At 45.2% G+C, this 20,502-nt stretch overlaps 1 protein-coding gene across 1 annotated transcript in view; it reads left to right on the top strand.

The window, feature by feature from the left end:
* plpp4 (phospholipid phosphatase 4) overlaps positions 1-20,502 on the top strand; it is a 380,012-nt gene that overhangs the window by 122,453 nt on the left and 237,057 nt on the right. Inside the window, exon 2 of the mRNA XM_038773401.1 lies at positions 3,381-3,489. Coding sequence (XP_038629329.1) covers positions 3,381-3,489 — 109 coding nt within the window. The remainder of the gene's footprint in view (positions 1-3,380; positions 3,490-20,502) is intronic.

The raw sequence follows: 20,502 nt of genomic DNA, 5'->3' as shown, positions 1-20,502 counted from the left end.
TTTGGAGGTAGGACCTCAGGAGTGAGCGTATCTCAACTCTGTCAGACGAAAGCCTGGACAAGAGGTGAGCTGTAAAGAGTCAGGCTTTCTAAAGTACAAGTTACAGACCAGATAACCTGGGAATTGGGACAGAAAGAGTGTTTAAGATGACTGGAGTTAATACAACAGAGACTAAGATATTGTTCAGAAGAATTCAAGAAAGAGTAAACAAAGTGTTCTGAGTTAAAGAGACAATTGTAGTAACCAGATTTAAAGTGGCATAACAGCCTTCAAACGTAAAACAAACATCTGATGCAATTTTAATATAGCATGGGAATCGAGATTCTCACTGAAATATCCCACATTTGGAATTTTTTCTGGAGTGAGGAACTAAAGACACCGACAAAACCCTCTCCTCAGAGATCGGAGCACCCTTTTTAAAGTGTGCCCAGATCCCAAAATCAAGTTGAAGGCCCCTCACACTCCTACCCACGGACATTGCAACCACCCACAGATGTAGACAACACCCCCAACAGCTGACCCTGGACGGGCAACCACCACCATCACAAAATGAGCGTGTCGCACCCCCCACCCCCACACCACCCAGGCACGAGGGCGACGGGGCCCTACCCCCAACTATCATCGTCGGCATTGAGGCATCGCCCCCGCCAACCCCCCCCCCCCCCCCCCCCCTCAAGTGAGCATACCCTGCTATGGGGTCGCTGAGGGCCACTCCCCAACCTTTAAGGCTTTTAATACCTGGTAGCAATGCGGTAAGGTGAATGTTGATCTATTCATTGTCACGAAAAGTCTGCCTATGGCAGCAACCTATTTACAGAGTACAGTCCTGTTGGGACAGCCAACAAGCCAGTCCCTGTCAGGGCGGCCTTTATACTGGGTTCTTAAGAGTCCAAGCTCAGCGGGCCTCCGGCCACTAGCGGGGAAGCTCATATTCCACGAGTCCCACGGGCCGATCAATCCGGGAATCTCCATGGGCCTGCCCCTTTCAGCCCCCCACTTTCAGCCCTCCCCTTTCAGCCCCCTTTTCAGGTCCCCCACCATATCACCGCTACAGGTTCCATCCTTCATCCTCCCTTCATCCCCCCTTCATACCCACCCTTTAGAATCTCCACCCTTCGTACCCCTCCCCTTCGCGCCCCAATACTTCATACACCCTTTTAGACCTCCCCGCATTAGGCTCACCATTTATGCACCCCTCCCTGCCTCCTTTACCACTCCCTTTCATGGCCATTACCACCCTCAGGCCCCACCCCTTGGCACTTCCCGGGTGCCTGGTGTGCCCTGCCCCAGACAACCCAGGGACTCCAATCGGCTCTAATCCCCCTGGCGTGGTCATCACGCCTGGTTTCTGCAGGTCCTGATTCATGCGGGTCTCAAGCTGCGCTGTTGGGGCCGGTCAATCCTCGGAGCTGGAAACTCCTGCCTCGAGTGGGCTGCACATATTTAAATGGAATTTACGACTCATTTAAATGTGTGAGTCTGGTTCACGCCCAGCAAGGGAATGATCTAGATTGCGTTGGGTGCCACGGATTGGGAGCATCGTGATCGGTTTGGCGCACGGTGTGAACACCAGCAATAGCAGGGTTAGTGCCGGGCATAACATGGCCAGAGAATCGTGCCCCTAGTCTGGATTTCTGAATGCAAATTGTTAAGGGAAAGTACTATTATGAGAACAGATTTTAAAGTGTGTTTTTGGAGTAGAGTTTTGAAACTCCCATGTGACAATGTGGGGGAGATTCTGAGGAGATAGAGCAAAGTGTGTATTTGCCCACAGCCATCCTGTTTGCTTTAAAGGAACTTTGTATTAACGAGACCGCTGTAGTTTAAAATGTACTTTGTAATCCATGTTAACCTTCAAATCTGTGTGTATTTGTTAAATTACAGGGAAGTAAAGGAGTATTGTATAATAATCCAACTTTTCATGTTGAATAAATACTTTATTCTTGTTCTTTAAACTATTAGCATTCTCATGACTCCTTTCCTCCATGTTTCATTAAAAAAAAAGTAAAAGTTAGGGGGTGGGATTCTCCTGACGGCGAAATCGGGATCGACAGTCGGGTGGCGAATGGCTTCCGACGTCGGGGCAGGCGCAGGTTTGACACCGGTTCGGAATGCTCTGCACCCTCCAAATCGCCATCATTGGGATGCACGTCACGCGCAGTCTTAAGGCCGTTGGCGCATCATCAGTCAGCCCACCCGCGATGCTCCGCCCCCGATGGGCTGAGTTCCCGATGGCGCGGGTCACGTATGGTCCCAACAGTCGTGAACCTGACGTACCGGCTGCGGACAGTGTCCAGCGCGGCCACACTCGTCCGGTATCTGTGCCGCTGGCCGGGGGCTGCTGCTCGGGCTGGGGGAGTGGTGGGTGGCTCGGGGATGGACCGTAGGGTCGGGGTGGGTGGGTTAGGGTTCCCGCACGGCTGCACCATGTTTTCCGGCGTGACCGGTGTAGCTCGTCAGCCCTGCACATGCACGGCCCGGGAACCGCCGATTCTCTGGCTGTTTTCCACGCGATTTGCAGGTGTTCCATGCGGCGGCGGTGCTAGCCCCTCACCGGTACTAGAATCGGTGAGCGGCCTGCGCTGATTTTCCAGTCGGGAATCTGTTGGCGCCGGCACTTAGCCTCAGGAACGGAGAATCCCACCCAGGGTCTTTTGAGCCAGGGTTCCACTCTGGGATCTTCCCATCCAGTTATAACATCAACCAGGATTGGAACAGTATAGTCAGCATTCTACCACGTACAGTATTACTGCAATGGGAATCCCAGGTGATGGGACAGAGAACCAAGAGTCCGAAATGATATCAAATTGGCAACGTAGTTCAGGTCTCCTGGCATTCGTCAATCTAACCAATTATCTTCAAACCAAAATCTGCAGTGTAACTATGGCCTTGGTTCCCATTGTACAAATGGAATCTGCCAGATGCTAATCTACTGAAAAGAGTCAAGGTCAAGACAATAAAGCAGGAAACGGACTATTTATTCCTGGTTGACTGAAAGAACATTACCAAAGCAAAGTACTCTTTTGTGGCACCACATGGTCAATAAGAACAACTTGTTAGAGCTCCTTGTTTGCTTTTTATATTGCTGCAATGCTCCACGTAAGAAAGAAATCAGGGAAAATTCAAAGCAGAACAGAGGTAATTGGGTGCACAGGGACCAGGCAGCTAAGGCAGGAACCTACCCCTGACATTAAACCCATCTTGGTCCTATAAGTATCATCCTAGATAAAGTAAAATATTTTCACGAGTAGACTGGCACTTCAGATTGCCATTCTTACAGGAAGAAATCTTCTTTTTCTATCGCATCCACCCCCCCCCCCCCCCCCCAACCCCCCCTCAAACACAGACAAATAAACCTTTTTTTTCAATTTTCTCCACAGTTTCACAGAATTTCTGGATCCCTTCCAGCGGGTTATTCAGCCTGAAGAAATTTGGCTGTACAAAAATCCTATTGTGCAGTCAGACCACATACCTACCCGCATTATGTTTGTAAGTATAAAGCTTGATTTTTGACAACATAAAAATGTCAAGAGTATCAATTTATAGTGATTTGCGGCTGATAGTTCAGCAAGAAGATGTCACACTAGGTTGTCTGCTGCTAATACCATAATAAGTGCCTTTTTTAATGTGAATGTATTTTCTGTCAAGGTGTGCATTGTTACCAAGCAATACTGTTAGATAGCAGAGGACCTAAAAATGGGCTGCAATAAAAAGTTTTGTGCAGACAACGGAGAGAGCAGGTGTAATGTTCCAAACTGGTGGGGAGTCTCATCCAGTGTCGCAAATTCCACAGGGTTCAAGACACCATTTTCTAATTGTTAATTTAAATGGTTGAAAGATCATATACTGTGCACAAACTTTCAGTCTGCACTCCCTGTGGATAAGGCTCCATACTGGGAGTGCAAAACCAGAACATTATCCATTAGAAGTGGCAAACGAACATTGCAATTAATATTCAATTAACACGAGGAAACTTGATGTTCCTTGGAACTTTCACTGTGCCCGTCCATTATTTCTGTTTGAGCTTTAGACTGAGCTTTGAAGAGTCCATAATATTTTGAAAAAATTATCAATAGATTTTTGAATCACTTTGAATATTTTGTGAATGAAAAGAAAGTAATGTTTTGAACTATCCACTAGTCAGATAATGATTTTTCCGGAGTGCTTTGTCCTTCAGATTTACACAGCTTAGACTTATATACTGTTCTGATCATTTATCTGTTGTGTCTTTGGTATGTAGATTGGGCTGTGAACTACTTGGAATTAGAAGGAAGTCAATTTTATCTAGATCTTCTGCGGCAAAAGATTTCACGTCAACCATAGCCTTAAGCTTTGACACAGCAGAGTCCAAAAACAATTATTCATTTCTAATATCGATACTTGTTTTTTTTTTAAATTGATTTTGCTGTTCCAGTACAGCGACAACAGGGACATCTACCTGGCAACGGGGAAAATTGCCCAGGTATGTCCCATACACAAAAAGCAGGACAAATCTAGCCCGGCGAATTACCGCCCTATCAGTCCACTCTCAATCACCAACAAAGTGATGGAAGGAGTCATCAACAGTGCTATCAAGCAGCACTTACTTAGCAATAACCTCCTCACTCATGCTCAATTTCTGTTCTGTCAGGATCATTCAGCTCCTGACCTCATTACAGCCTTGGTTCAAACATGGACAAAAGAGCTGAACTCCAGAGGTCAGGTGAGAGTGACTGTCTTTGACATCAAAGCAGCATTTGATCGTGTATGGCATTAAGGAGCTCTAGCAAAACTGGAGTGAATGGGAATCAGGGGTAAACTCTCCATTGGTTGGAATCATACCCAGCACAAGAGAAGATGGTTGTGGTTGTTGGAGGCCATGTCACCTCTAGGACATCCCTGTAGGAGTTAGTTAGGGTAGTGTCCTCGGCCCCAACCGTCTTCAGCTTCATCGGATGACCTTCTTCCAACATAAGGTAAGATGTGGGGATGCTTGCTGATGATTGCATAATGTTCAGCACCATTCACTTCCTCAGGCACTGAAGTAGTCCACGTGCAAATGCAGCAAGACCTGGACACATTCAGGCTTGGGCAAGTTCCAAGTAATAGTCGCGCCCCAAAAGTGACAGGAAATGACCATTTCCAATAAGAGAGAATCAAATCATCGCCCCTTGACATTCAATGGCATTACCATCACTGAATCCCCCACTATCAACTATTGACCACAAACTGAACTGGACTAGCTATATAAATACTGTGGTGGCAAGAGCAGGTAAGAGGCTAGGAAACCTGCGGCAAGTAACTTACCACCTGACTCCCCAAAGCAAGGCACAAGTCATTTTGCTGGATGAGTGCAGCTCCTACAACACTCAACACCATCCAGGACAAAGCCGTCTGTTTGATTGGCATCCCTTCCACAAACATTCACTCCCTCCATCACCAATGCACAGTAGCAGCCACGTGTAACATCTGTGACAAATAGAGGATTTTAAGAATATTGGCTTCTAAATATTGGGACAATTTAAGAATTAAAAGCCTTGGGTGGTAGTGTGTTTGACTGCAGTGGTCATATTTTTAAAAAGGATTTTGTTTTGCTTCCTGGAAACAGCAGGTGAAATTGATTAGCGGAATGTAGTTTGACCAGGGCGTCCCTATGGAGTTAATATGCTTTTGCAGCCTGTAGAGATCATTTGTTTTTCAATTTGGAGAGACGCGGTCATTGCTGGGTGCTGCCCAGGAATGCAGAGTTTTGGAGTTAGCAGTTTTGGAGACGCTTTGGGAAAGAGAGAAGCTGAATTCTGATCTACCTGACCGTGCATGCTCAAGTCTCTCACAGCCGGATAATGAGTAATAATCTGTAAAGCAGAGCTGCCTCCTCTGCGGACAAGGGAGAAGCTGAAACATGCCAGGTGAACCATCTTTTGAAGACATTCAGCCAGATTCTAAAGGGGTTCTAATAGGAGCCAAATCTGTTTTGTAAAACAAGTATTACTCTCGGCCATGCTAATTTTAAAATGGATTGAGAGCTGTATGTTTCTTTTCTTGCTGTTTAATGGGAAATTGAGTAGTAGTGTTAAGGAGTAATTATAAGCTGTTCTTTTCAGGTGTGAAATTAAGAAATTTAATATTGTATTCATAATAAAGTTTTGTTTTAGAAATACCAAAGCCCTATTACTTTCATGCAATCACTCCTGGAGCAAATCATTATTTCTGCACAGTCTTGCAAATAAACAAAAATATTGGCTTTTTGGTGCAGTATCCTAGCCACTGTTGGTGTCTTGTCTAGGATCGTAATACATCAACAAGATGCACTGCAGGAACTCACCAAGGCTCCTTAGGCTGCACCTTCCAAACCCACGACCGCTACCATCTAGAAGGACAAGGGCAGCAGATACATGGGAACACCACCACTTTGGAGTTCCCATCCAAGTCACTCATCATCCTGGCTGGGAAATATATCGCCGTTCCTTCACTGTCACTGGGTCCAGATCCTTGGACCCCCTTCCTAATAGCACACAAGATGTACCGACACCACATGGACTGCAGCGGTTCAAGAAGGCAGCTCATCACCACCTTCTCAATGACAGTTAGGGATGGGCAATGAATTCTGGCCTAGCCAGCAAAGCCCACGTCCCGTACAAAATGAATAAAAATTGAAACGTGACATTTGATTCAGCTCTTACGGATCGTTGCAATTCCAAAGAACTTTGCCTGGTAATTAAATGAAAATTAATGGTGATGCCAAAAACAGGTACAAATCCTGCAGAGCAATGGCTGTACACCCAGTGTCAGTGGAGGATTAAGCCAAACTCAGCTGCGAGCAATGGTGAAATGTGGTTGGCAAGCTGCTGTTACCAAATGGAATCCTGCTCCAGATTGCCAGTCACTGACAGCAGGAAAGCAATGGTTTCTACACTGGACAATCTGGCAGGTGAGGCCTGAGGGAGCAAAGTGACACTGGGCCAGAGTTAATGTTTTATGGGCTCAGGAAGAGAATTTGGGTTTCTCCTGGGCTTGTGGAATAAAAATGACAATGTGCGGTGCTCTGTTTTATTACCGAGTGGTCCCTTTGAGAAAAAAATCATTGATTGGATCGCTTGATGCCTGACACAAGTAGACATAACTCTGCATGATTGTCCCTGAATTGTACATTTGAGTTTCTAAGGCCAGATGTCAACCCCCAATTTATACCCCAGTATGACTTTCTTTGTTGCCCATCCTTGTGGTCAGATTAAGCAAGATTTATTGCCACTTCAGCCTGAATGTTATGGTAGTTTTGGGCAATAGGCTCACATTTACTGGGAAATGGATTGGAATTAAACCCACTTCCTATGAAAACCATTACAGATGTCAAAAATAAGAGAATTTAATTAAATCTGCCTGAGTTTGAGTTGAACACAGGTCAAGGGAACATTACCCACTAGTTCTTCCAAGAACAAAGTTTAATAAAAATCTATTTAATTAAATTCTAAGTTCCATTGCAAAGTGTGTAATCACAACCCATCCCCCAGCACAGCTAGACTGAAAGGCGGGCAGCTCCTGGGCCTGATTTGTAACAGCTGGGAAAAGAACCATCCAATGCACAGACGATAAGGTCACAATGCAACCTGAAGGTATGAGCAGAATCAAAAGCAATTAATTATATATAATTGTAAGTCGACATAACCACCCGGGTATTACAACCATCTAAGTTTTGTCCATTATTACATTTTGTGGCTTGAAGTATTACAACATCGAGGGCCGAAGGGCCCGTACTGCGCTGTAATGTTCTATGTTCTATAATTCTCGGCCATTTGTCATAGATCCAGTTACACAATTTTATAACCAAGGTGAGTATTACATTTAGGATAACATTGACCCCTATGGGCAATATGAAGGTGGACAGTATTAGACCACTTTCTCTTCCTCTCTTCCTGTCTGGAATTCTTTACAAGCTAAGAGCAGGAGGGGAGGAATGAAGCAGATCACAAGTATATTTTATTTATTCTTTTTCACACAAACAAACTATTTATTGCCCATACTAGTTGCCCTGAGAAGGTGTAGGCTACTCTTCTCCTTGAACGGCTGCACTCTTTGTGCTCTCACATTGTCATTGTTGTTGACTCTCAGAATCATAGCCAACATCTCATGCCCACCATAGATGGGAGTGTCATGATATGCAAACATGCAACCAATGAACACTCAGAATAGGACACAACCAATGGGCAGTCAGGACACTCAGAGGTGGCATCACCACAAGGGGGCATGACATAAACACTATAAAAGGGATGAGGCACTCACACCCTGCCTCTTTCCACAGACAGACATCTAGAGATCAGCAGCATCACACCCCAGCACGTGGCTTAGAGCAAGCTGGTACAGTTAGACTGAGTTACTACAGTTAGATTAGCAGAAAGTCGAACTCAATTGAGAACTGTGTTAATAGTTCAATAAACAGGTTGAACTCATTTCAGAGTCTAGAGCATCCTTTAGTTAAGACTGCATCAAGTAGCAGGCTGTGTTATCCGAAGCAGCATAACACAACAGGGAGCACAATGGTAGACGGTCAGAACGGCTTGGGTATGGATGACATTGAATCGCAAGCTTTGTATGAAACAAAGGAATGGCAGGAGCATGGACATACAAGCCTTAGAATGAGGTTCAATCTAGTCATGTTATGACACTAGGATACCTGTGAAAGAAGAGTTAAGTAGTCCGGCAACTGGTTTGAATAAAGCCCTCTAGCTCTACTATATAAATAGCACTAAAAAAGCATGGCCACGTGATCACCCTGACTGTGGGAAGCTTGCTCTATGAGGCACGTTTTGATATGGGCATTTGAGAAGAGTTACAATTTGAATTGGCAATTATGCTGCCATTTTGCAGCATAGGCCTGTATGTTAAGCTTAGAAAGAGCCTAGTATGCAGCATGAGTCAAAATGTAACAGGGCGGCCTCAATACTCTGCTTGCCGACAAAGCTGGCTAACCTTGACAGACCGAATTAAGCTGTTAACCTTTTGTCTGTCTGCGCCAGGTATTCTGGATGTTGGAGATGCATCTGTACTAGCGCGTTTCGCCTGACTGGAGGGCACTCACTTGTGCTGGTGAAAACATCTCTTCATTGCCTCCCATTTAAGAGAACCTCTAAACAGGCATCGAAAATATTAAACTGATCCTTGATGGAACCACCAATTCAGCGAACACGTGTAGTTGGGTCTGAACAGAGGCTTTAATACACTTACAACAGAGCCAGCCTATTCGTCGTTGAACTCCAAATGAACTGCCGGCTGGCTCTTAGGCACTGATCTTTGTACATCGGTCCCAGGGGGAGGAGTCCTGGGCGGAGCCAAGGGAGGAGACCAGTACAAACTCTCGCGTACTCCCAGAGCGACTCTCCCTGGTGGTCGGATAGTCCAACTGCACTTACAATGGTGGATAGTGAACATGTATACACGGAGTTATATTGGCAACTATATACAGCATTGATCTTACAACGGGTAGATAACGAACATATCTACATGGAGTGATATTGGCAACTATATATAGTGTGAATCACATTCACCACAATCCTTCCTTCAGCCATTTCATCTCTGCTTAGCAAAAAAAGAAGCCAACCCTTTAAGTAGCAGCTGCAGGCTTCAGGAGCTGCAATTGTGCATTATATCCTTACCATTTCACAAACTCCATGGACAGCCCCACTGGCCCAGGAGCTTGCAAAGAATATGTAGGATATCTATGAGTTAAACCTAATGCAATTTTGGTAGGTATTACACTCACTGCTGCAAAGTCCTGCTGCTTTAGAACTATGGATATTTCTCATTCAGTAAGGGTCCCACATGCATTGAAACTACCAGTGTAAGGGGCCTATCAAATGAGTGAAGGGTTAAGTATATGGTGAGAGTCATACTTACTGTCACAGTTTAGAATTTTCTTTCAATGAATGTAGTCTTTAAAATCAATTACTCCAACTGTCATACCAAACCTTCCTTCAGGCACATAAGGTGGTAAAGGAGGCATATGGAATAATTACCTTTACTGCATGAAGTATATAATACAAAAGAAGGGATGTAATGCAGGAACTGTGTAAAATTCTGGTTAGGGACACAGCTGGAGTTTTGTGTGCTGTTCTGGTCACCGCATTACAGAAAGGATAATTGCTCCGGAGACAGTGCAGAGGAGATTTTACTGAATGTTGCCAGGGGTTGAAAATTGAGCTGTGAGGATCGATTGGGTAGGCCACGGCTATTTTCTGTAGAACAGAGGAGGCTGAGGGATGACTTGATTGATCCGTACAAACTTATGAAGGGCCGAGATAGTGTAGACCGGGATTATTTGTTTCCCGTAGCAGAGAGGTCAATTTCCAGCGGGCACAGATTTAAGGTGGTTGGTCGAAGGATTAAAGAGGATATTGGGAAGAACCTCTTTACCCAGAAGGAAGTAGATGCCTGGCATTTATTGCCCAGATTGGTGGTTGAGACAGAAACCCTCAACTCATTTAAATGGTACCTGAATCCGATTCTGAAGTGCTGTAATCTGCAAGGCTACAGACCGGGGACTGGTAGGTAGCATCAGAACGGGAAGCTAGTTTTTCCTTTCAATCGACACAAACATGATGGGATGGGCTGAATGGCCTCTTTCTGTGCCAGATCTTTTCTATGGTTTCCCTGTTCTGATTTCTGGCTTTCATACGCCCAAGAACTGATGCCTGCCCAGCCACAGCACCTCAAGGAGGAAAAGAGGAGCAACAACACAGCAAAGAAGCGGACCCATCAATTGATCTGACACTCGTAACTATCCGCTTGGAAACTGGTACTGCACATACCCTGGAGACAGGCATTGAATTGGGATCCAGTCACGGTGAGTCATCTAGGCATGAGTGAGCTGCAGCCAATCCGGGGGAGAAATGATTTGTGTGTCAGCTTCCCTGGGGATGACAGGGGATAACTAACAAGATTTCCCGCAGAGGGCTTCGATGAGGGCCTCGATGAGGTGGTTAAAAAAGCATTCTGATGGGCATGAACATCAAGATACTGTGTATATTGGCTGGCCTGCTCGATAGCCCCTGGTCATGCCCAGGAGCATGGAGGAGTCTGACGCCATGCTGGCAGAGTGGAGAGCTAGCTCTCTTGGCAGCCTCAGCTTCATCTTCCTCTCATGCTGAAAACCAGACGCACTGCAACTGCAGCAACCATCCCTGTTGTAGACTTGTGGAAAGGTCACCTTGTCCTCCTTGAGAACGTAGTAACACCCCCTGCCAAATCCAGGAGCTCAACACAAAAGACCTCCAGTAATATTCCAGAGTACTAGAATTTCACTTTGCAATAGAAAAAGTTGCGACAAATTACCTTAATTTCGGTGACTGGATCCCAATTCTATGCCTGTCTCTAGGGTATGTGCAGTACCAGTTTCCAAGTGGATGGTTACGAGTGTTAGATCAATTGATGGGCCCCCTACTCTGCTGTGTTGTTGCTCCTCTTTTCCTCGTTGGGCTGCTGTGGCTGGGCAGGCAGCAATTCCTGGGCGTATGAAAACGGAAACCATCGAAAAGCTCTGGCACAGAAAGAGGCCATAAATTTGACAAAGAATGCTTGGCCTATCTTGCAGCCTCATGTCTGATATTTGAAGATGAACAAATACATACACGTGACCTGTAATATCCAAATTTAGCCTCCTGGAGCCAGGCCCTTAGGTAGCTGTGATAAGGTACCAAAGACCCCTTAATGTGGCACTACACGACAAAATTTCTAGCCCTGGCTTTTTCAGTAGGGACAGCTAAAGGAGGTGGGACGGCACGGTGCACAGTGGTTAGCATTGTTGCTTCACAGGGCCAGGGTCCCTGGTTCGATTCCTGCTTGGGTCCCTGTCTGTGTGGAATCTGCACCTTCTCCCCGTATCTGCATGGGTTTCCTCCGGGTGCTCCGGTTTCCTCCCACAAAAACGAAAGACGTGTCTGTTAGGTGAACTTGATATTCTAAATTCTCCCTCAGAGAGTTTTCTCAGGGAAATTTCACAGTAACTTCATTGCACTGTTAATGTAAGCCTACTTGTGACACTAATAAAGATTTTTATTATTAGACAGTTGCTTTCCCTGTTCACAGACATCACAGATCCCCTGTGGAGTGTGCTGCACTGAAATGCCTTTTGTAATCACCACGGCCGGGATTCTCTTAAACGGCGGCTAAGTGTTGACGCCGATGTAAACACCGAGCATTTCACACCGGTGTCAATGGGCCCCTTGGCCCAGCGATTCACTTAACTGAAGGGACCAGCAGGGCACCGGCGTGCTCCGTGCAGCTCCGGCTGCCGATAGGGGGCCCTGCACTTCCGGCCGTGGGTCCGCGCAATATGGCAGACCCACTCAGTGGGCCGGCCCCACAAAATAGCCCCCTCCCAGATCGCACGTGCCTGCCGATCGGTGGCCCCTGATCGGAACCCTGGCCGTCCTAGACGACCCCCACCCCAGTGATGGATCCCACTGCCCCCCACCAGGGTGGCTGCGGCAGCCGCCACTCCGGGTGCCTGCCGGAGAACCATGCCGGTGGGAACTCGGCCAGCTGCCGGCGGACGATCGCCGCGGCGGCCTCTTTCAATGGCCCCCAACCGGCGCCGCATCAACCGCGCTAGTGCGACTGGCAGCGATCCTCCGGCCCGTGGAGAATCGCGGGAAGGCGTCGGGACGATCCCGGGTCTGACGCCTCATTCTCCGCCCCCGTGACGAGCACGATTTCGGCGCGGTGACTCGGAGAATCCCGGCCCCACATGTTTCAGAGCAGAATTCCACAGAAAGTCTATATAGGTGTAAGTTAATTCACTACTGACCACACAATGCAGATCAATGTGTGTTCCTTAATTCTTTTCCAGGTTCACCACATTACCTGTGTGCTCAGATCTAGGATGAGTATCATTCGAGATAAAGTGTTCAACGTATTGATGACAAAACAGCACATTGTAAATATTGATAGCCAAATTTATATTCAATTGACTCAAAAAAAAATGTTGTGGCTTTCTATAAACACACAGCAGTGATGTGATACTTGTAGAAAATACTATACAAACCAAATCGACCAAATCTAACCCAAAGGATTCTGAACTCATTTCAAATTGAAATTCTGTTCTCTCAGTAGCAGAGCTACAACCTTGGTACGATCACAAATAATTGGGCAGGAATGTATCCATGAGCAATGCATGACACTGAACATAATTTCACAACGGCAGTGCACCCATTATTAATGTCACACAAGAGTATGAGATCTATCGGGTGCTGCTCCTGAACTGCCTGTGGTCATTTTAATTTCAGTGATTGAAATCCTATTTCCATCCCACTAACTGTATTCATTCATTTTGAGACTCGGTCTATCTACCAGTCGCTACGATTCTACTTACTTTGTGTGTTCAGAAGATGAACTGCAAAAATACCTTTTAATCCATTTGAACCTGAAACAACTTGTTCCTTGATGTTAAAACAAACTCCACTTACAGTCGCTTGGTCGTACTCGGTTGAACATTGCTGAAAAAAGAGGCATGTTGCTGAAGCTTTTCCTCTTGCACTCTTCAGGACAAACACAAGAATGGCAAATTTCAAATGGTCACAACGATTTATACCACAGGTGAACAGGGTCCTGATTGTTTGGCAAGCCGATTCTGGCTGAGGTGTTGCCGGGAGAAAGCAGCGTGGAACTATAGGCTCTCCAAATTCTGGATTAATTCAAAAAAGGCACGCGGCTTGAGCATATTCCTTTTATTTATAGAGAACAAGTCTCTGTATATGAATATATTTCACTTCAAACTGGGTCATGTTATGAATTTGATTGTGTGGTATTAGAGAGTGTTTTAAAAGGAGAAAAGAGATGTAGAGAGATGGTATAGGGAGGGTATATCTTGGGTCTAGACAGCAAAAGGCACAGCCGCCAATCGTGGAGGAATTAAAATTGGAGATGCAAAAGAGGCCTAAATTGGAGGAGCGCAGATATCCCGGGGGATGTAAGGCCGGAGGAGATTACAGAGTTGGGAAGCAGCGTGGGGGGACTTATAAACAAGGTTGAGAATTTTAACTTTGAGTGATTGCTTAGCTAAGAGTCAGTGAGCACAAAGGTGATGAGTAAATGGAACTTGGTGCAAAATTAGGATTAAACCAAAGCTTATTGCAAATGTTGGTTTTCAGCTCGGCATGATTCAGCAGTGTTGGGCATGATCATTGCGATACATTCTGAAAAAGAACGGAATAAAGCTGGACTAAAGGAGATGAGTGGTTACACGTCAAAGCAGCCTGACGTGAGCAAAGTGTACCGGCAGTCTCTCAGCATACGCTAGAGATGACTGTGGCTGGTGAGACCAGCACATTTAGCAATAAAAATAGTTATTGTAATGCACAGGAGTAAAAGTCCATGATGATGAGAATCAAACAAATTTATGGAAGAACCATAGCATCCCTTGGCATGTAATGGAACGCCTCCATTCTGAAGTCAAAATTGCCATACAATAACCAAATCTGGCTGATACAATCATTACTGACTGACAGCTTAATGAAATAGAGAAAGCAACGACTTCAGTTACAGTAAACAGCTTGCTCAACTTGTAATTGCTGCATGCTTCTCATTGATTTGGAACGAATATGTACATAAAACCACAGAACCAATATCGGTTTGGTTTGACAGAGTAAAGGGAACCCAGGTGAGATAGAAAACAAGGTTTTGCTGAAATGGATTCGATCAACAGCTACAATGTATATACAGCCTATGAAGGTCAGGACCAGAATGGGGACCATGACCTCTTGGAGCACCAGGGGAAGTTTAATGTGGTAGTTGTCGGGGATTCAATAGTTAAGGGGACATTCTTCTGTAAGCAGGATCAGAAGTACCACATGGTTTACTGCCTACCTGTTACCAGGATGAGGGATGTGTGGAACCAGCTGGGAAGGATATTAACAATGTAGCCTCTATGAACTATTGACGTCACTCACTGCTCCACTCATCACTGCACCCTCCTTTACTCACCTACCAACAGTGTTTATCAAGCACAACTCTTAGTCCTAAATACATAGCCTTACCTCACCCTTACATACTCAGCATTGCTACCAGCCACAAATTGGCATCTCTCCCCTTGCATAAATTGCCAGGCAGTCAACTATGAAAGGCACATGACTCAAAAACATTGCACCACACCCATTCACAAACTTCCCTTCTGATTGAAGGATGGGTTGGGCCATAATAAAGACGGCAATATCTAACTGACAGGCTGGGCCAGCCGCATGTCCTCACCACAGTGGAGGTCACATTGCTGGCAAACATTGGCGTGACCTTGAGTGAGACTGTGGCCAACGGCACAGCACAACCTTGGTTCTAAACTAATCGTCACCTTGGCTAGTTGCCATGTAACTTCTGTGGGACCCTGGATGCGAGCTAGTTGTCCCAACTGTAAACTTGGCAATTCCATCCTTCATTTATATCACGCATGTTGGTCATCTATCCGTGCAGTTTTAAAAGTTGCTCTCGTGTTTCTGAGAGAGTAGATTGGGTAAGAGTGGATAAATTGGTACGCTCTGGTCGGCCAAACCTGAGCTCTGCCGGTGATGGAAGAGTTGCATTTAAAGGTAACGCTGTCAGATGTAGGGGCGGCAATTGACGCAGTGGTTGGCACTGCTGCCAACAGCACCGAGGACCCGGGTTCAATCCCGGCTCCCCAAGTCACTGTTTGTGTGGCGTTTGCTCATTCGCCACAACCCAAAGATGTGCAGGTTAGGTGGATTGGCCATGCTAAATTGCCCCTTAATTGGAAACAAATAATTGGATACTCTCAATTAAAGAAAAAACACTCTCAGATGTAACCTTGGCATGTGTAGATCTTGCTTGCTCTGCCTATATTTGGAAAGTAGGGATTTTACCGCGCAAACCATTTGTTCAGCCAAACTGTTAAATATATGGTAATGAGGAGAAGAAGTGTGATCGATATTCCATTTCTCACACATATCCTGAAATAGCTTGCCAATAAATTTCAGATCATTGTCCATTATGATCTCTTTCAGTACACCAAATAAACTGAAAAAAGCACTTAGATTATACATGACATTTCTGCTTGACATACTGTGCAATTGTCGAAGGATGGGGTGTTTGGTAAAGTAGTCGACAATAACGATGAAGTAAGTGCCATGGACGTGAAAAAGGTCAGGTGCAATTTTGGACCAAGGATAGATAGAAATGTCATGTGGAATTAATGTTTCTTTGTGCTGACTTGGTATTTTCTCTTGACAAGCCTCACACTGCTTGACATCAACTTCAATGTCATTGATCCTCCCTGGTCAACAGGGTGTGTTCCTCTTGCGAGTCTTCTGGTCTGATCAATGGCCATGTGTGATTGATGATGTTGTTGAAGAATAGAATATCAATTCACATAGTTTCCGGGGAATGGCAACAACAACGCTCATGACTGGGAGCAAGTGGTCTGAGTAGAACCCTTGAAGTCAGAGCTTCAAGTCTTCATTACATGCAATGCCACCCATTGTCAGATCTCACTAGCTTTATGCAACTCTGGAAATCACTATGCATTTCTACAAACTCCCTTTAAATAGCACCGCCGAAGGCTTCCTCCTGCTGCTGAATGCATGTTCAGCTATGCAAGGTTAAGAGAGCATGTTAACTGGAGTGGCAAGATCTAAAAATATCCATGCCATTGTTACGCACTGATGGAATTCAGAATCCAGCTAGTGTGTATACTCCTGTTGTGCATTTCTAATGCCTACGCTAATATCCTCGCCAAGATGATATTCCCAATGGCGATGCCAGAAGTGTGTGTATCTCCAGCAAAGACTCTGCTCTGGTACCAAAATAGCCATACCATAGCGCCAAAACATTGGCTATGACTGAGCCCAATTTTGCGGCTGTGGTGAATGTACATCATGTCATTCACACTGTATAGTATTGCGTTCACACTATATAGCATTGTGTCCTTGTGGGCTCTGTATGTGAGCCGTTGCGCGGCTCTGCCCACGGGGGGAGATGAGGAGCTTGTACAGGGCTCACCCTCAGCTCCGCCCATGGCCCCTCCCACTACCGGAAGTATAATGTGCTGCAGCCTTGTGAGTCTGCCCTCTTCTTCTGGTCGCAGGCAGGCTCAGTTGTAAGTCTATTAAAACCACAGTTTACTTCCTCTCGTGTCTCGAGTAAATTGATGGTTACATCAGCGGCCTCTGTTTATTAACAGCTGAAATGGTGGAATATGGTGCCACACATCCAAGATTTTCAATTACACAAAGACAGGCAACATTGTTAGCTGTGCAAACGGAAAATTAGAAATACCCAATTATTAAGTGAATGGACAAACTGGCAAATACGTCTCAATATAGGCAAATGTCATCCACTTCAGATCTAAGCAGGAGAGAATCAAGTACATTCTAATTATCATAAAACTATACATAATTCATTAAAATGTGGTGGGCAAGTACCAAAACGGTTACTGGAATGGTAGGTTTATGTTAATGGGATTAGAATACAAAGGGTTAGAAGTCATGCTCTGATATATTGTTGGGATCCTGTAAAGATCCATAACATTTTAAAAGAGATTTGGTGGCGGGGAGGGGGGGGTCAGGTGATGTGAGCGCAGGAGCGGTGGCGTTTTTTGCAGGCTCTGGTGCGACTCACCTTTTAATCCTTTCAGCCAGATGCACAATCCATAGCAATTTGATCCTGGTGTGTATCTCCTGTGCTATGTTCTTGGAAAATCCTGGTTAGATTCTGATGATGGGGAGCCGAGTTAAGTCACGAAAATCCATATTTGATTGAGGTACTCAGAGATGGGCGGGGTGGGGCCCAGTTAGAACTGGTGATCCCACTGGTGAGCGGGACTATTGGCATTGAAATGTTGGCTGCCATTGTGAGCGAAATTGTGGATAACAGTCTTGGCCCCCTGGCGCAGGTTATTAGTGCTCACATTGATGAACTGTGAGATATCCTAAAGAGAATAGACAAAGCGCTGAAGGAAATCCTGTCGGTTGAAAGGGCAGTTTCCTCAGTGGAGGCTCACCTTAAGTCCTTGGAAATCCTGCTGCATGGTATATCGAATATCTTGGTTGATTTGGGGAGATGGAGTCGGGCACGGAGTGCCCGTGTACCCAGCCTTCCAAAGGGAGTTGGGAACGAATTCCCAACCAAATTGGTTGCCATGTTTTCTCAATCTCGATTTGATGGCTGGACATTTTGAGTTTGATGGAGCACATTGTATTTGGTCTTCGTGGCTTGGGATTGGTCGAGGATTCCACCTACTGGTCTTATGTTGTCTTGTTCTTGATATTTGTTGAGAAGGGCTGGGTGGCCAGGTGCAACGGGTCTTTGACACCAGCTGGGGCCTCAGTTTCTCAACACCGGGGCTTCGGTATGATGACATGGCTGAGGGGCTGTGTTGAAACTCTGGATGGATCCTGGATGCTGCTTGACAACCTTGTCATGGCTTTGGCCATTCCAATTTGGCCATTGAATGGTGACATTATCCTGCAGTTTGTCAATAATCCTGAACTTTGTCCCCTTGTGATTATATTGCTGATTTAGTATTATCGCCTTTTATCCTGACATGGGTGTGCGATATATGAGCACAGATGGGTTTGTAACCTGCTATCCTGTTGTGGCGAACATCATGCTGATTTGGTAATATGGTGTAAAAGTGTAAAGTCGCCGTAGTCCCAGATGACCATTGGCTGCTTTCCCCTTTAAGGGGGAGAGATGGCTGGTGGTGATTTAACCGGAGGATCACCACACCTCAGGCGAGGGGCAAGTTTGAAGAGTCGGGGCCTTCATGAATAACCATCAGTTGGAACATAACCTGAGGGTTGTGCAGTATTTATCTAGTTTTGTTTTTATATATGTGCTGTAATCCTTGTTTCTACAATGAGGGAGTACATGTTTATTCTTAGGTACCCTTCACTTTATTTACAGCGAAGATGAGTAGCACCACAGCACGGTGGTGGGCAGATGGTTTGTTGTAGAGGTGGTTGGAATTGCCTTGTAAGTCCTCATTGTGGGTGATGAAAATCCTCCATTAGAAATATTAGTGTCGTGTTTTTCTTTTGTGCTTCCGTTATTTTGGGATTATAGAACCCTTGCTCGTCTCTGGTGAAGGTGCAGACAGATCATGTATATTGGAGAAGACTGGGTTCCTCATTTTTCCTGTTGTTGGCTCCTCAGGTGTTTTTGGAGTTGGGGGAAAACCATGCATGGACGGTTAATCGTTGGATATCTTGCCTTTTTTGGGTGGGTCGTCTGTATTTACTTGGCTGCGCAGGTAGTGACAGTACTTGACTGTACTATAGGCCCCCAAATAGTCAATGGGAATTCGAAGAACAAATATGCAGGGAGATTGAGGAGACTTTCAGGAGTAACGTGGTTTTCATAGTAGGGGATTTTAATTTTCCGAACATAGACTGTGACTGCCATAGTGTTAAGGGTTTAGATGGGGTGGAATTTGTTAAGTGTGTTCAGGAAAGTGTCCTCAGGCAGTATATGAAAGGTCCTACTCGGGAAATAGCAAAACTTTGCCTACTCTTGGGAAATAAGGCTGGGCAAGTAACTGCGGTGACTGTGGGGGCCCACTTTGGGACAAGTTTCTACATAGGTTTCCTTCAGGGGCTCAGATTTCCTGCCACAGTCCAAAGAATGTGCAGGTTAGGTGGATTGGCCATGCTAAATTGCCCCTTAGTGTCCAAAAGGTTAGGTGGGGTTACTGGGTTATGGTGGAGGTCTGGGCTTGAATATACATATATCTCCTTGCACTCACACTTTCAGGAGATTATTTGAATTTCTATTCATTTATCTGTTTTCTCTAGAACATATATTACCTCACACTTATTCACATTAACGTGCACCTACCTACCACCCATCAGCTCATCTCATAACTTCTCTATGTCATCTTAGTTTTCTTTAACAGCCCTAGCTATTTGCAATTCTCATCTTTGGTATCATCAGTAAATCTCAAGAATATGTTCACTATGTCCAAGTCTAAATTGTCTGCTTATGCCAAATACGAAAGTGGACCAAACACTGATCCCTGGATAACCCCACTTCCAACCTTCTCCAGTATGCCTATTTATCCTCACCCTTGCTTCATATCCATCAATGAACTTTCTATTTCAACCACTATTTCAACCATTCCATTTACCTGAATTTTTCTAGCAAGCTTCTTGTACGATGTTTTATCAAATGCCTTTGCAAAGTCCATTTACAATACATTTTTCTCATTCTGCAGAATCATCAGAAAATGGTGTGTATTTAAAATAAACGGAATCTCGGCCTGGTTATTTTGCGCGTTGTAACAGAAACTCGGGCTCCAAAGCATTAAGTTTCCAGTGATGCCATTGGTCTAATAGCTGCTTTTTCATTCAAACCTGTCCATCAACTAAATTAAGGCATTGTTTATAATAAAATACTATTTTGAAAAGGCGCAAAATTAACAGAAGGAAAATGTTCAATCTTCTGAATTAAACAAACCTGGGTGTGCAAACAGAAAGGGTACCCAACGATGAAAAACAATCATGCCCAGAACAAGAAAAGGAAGAAAGGCAG

Source organism: Scyliorhinus canicula, chromosome 16, assembly GCF_902713615.1.
Source record: "Scyliorhinus canicula chromosome 16, sScyCan1.1, whole genome shotgun sequence".
NCBI lineage: Eukaryota > Metazoa > Chordata > Chondrichthyes > Carcharhiniformes > Scyliorhinidae > Scyliorhinus > Scyliorhinus canicula.
The sequence above is the reverse complement of the archived record's forward strand: the minus strand, read 5'-3'. Positions and strand labels throughout refer to the sequence as shown.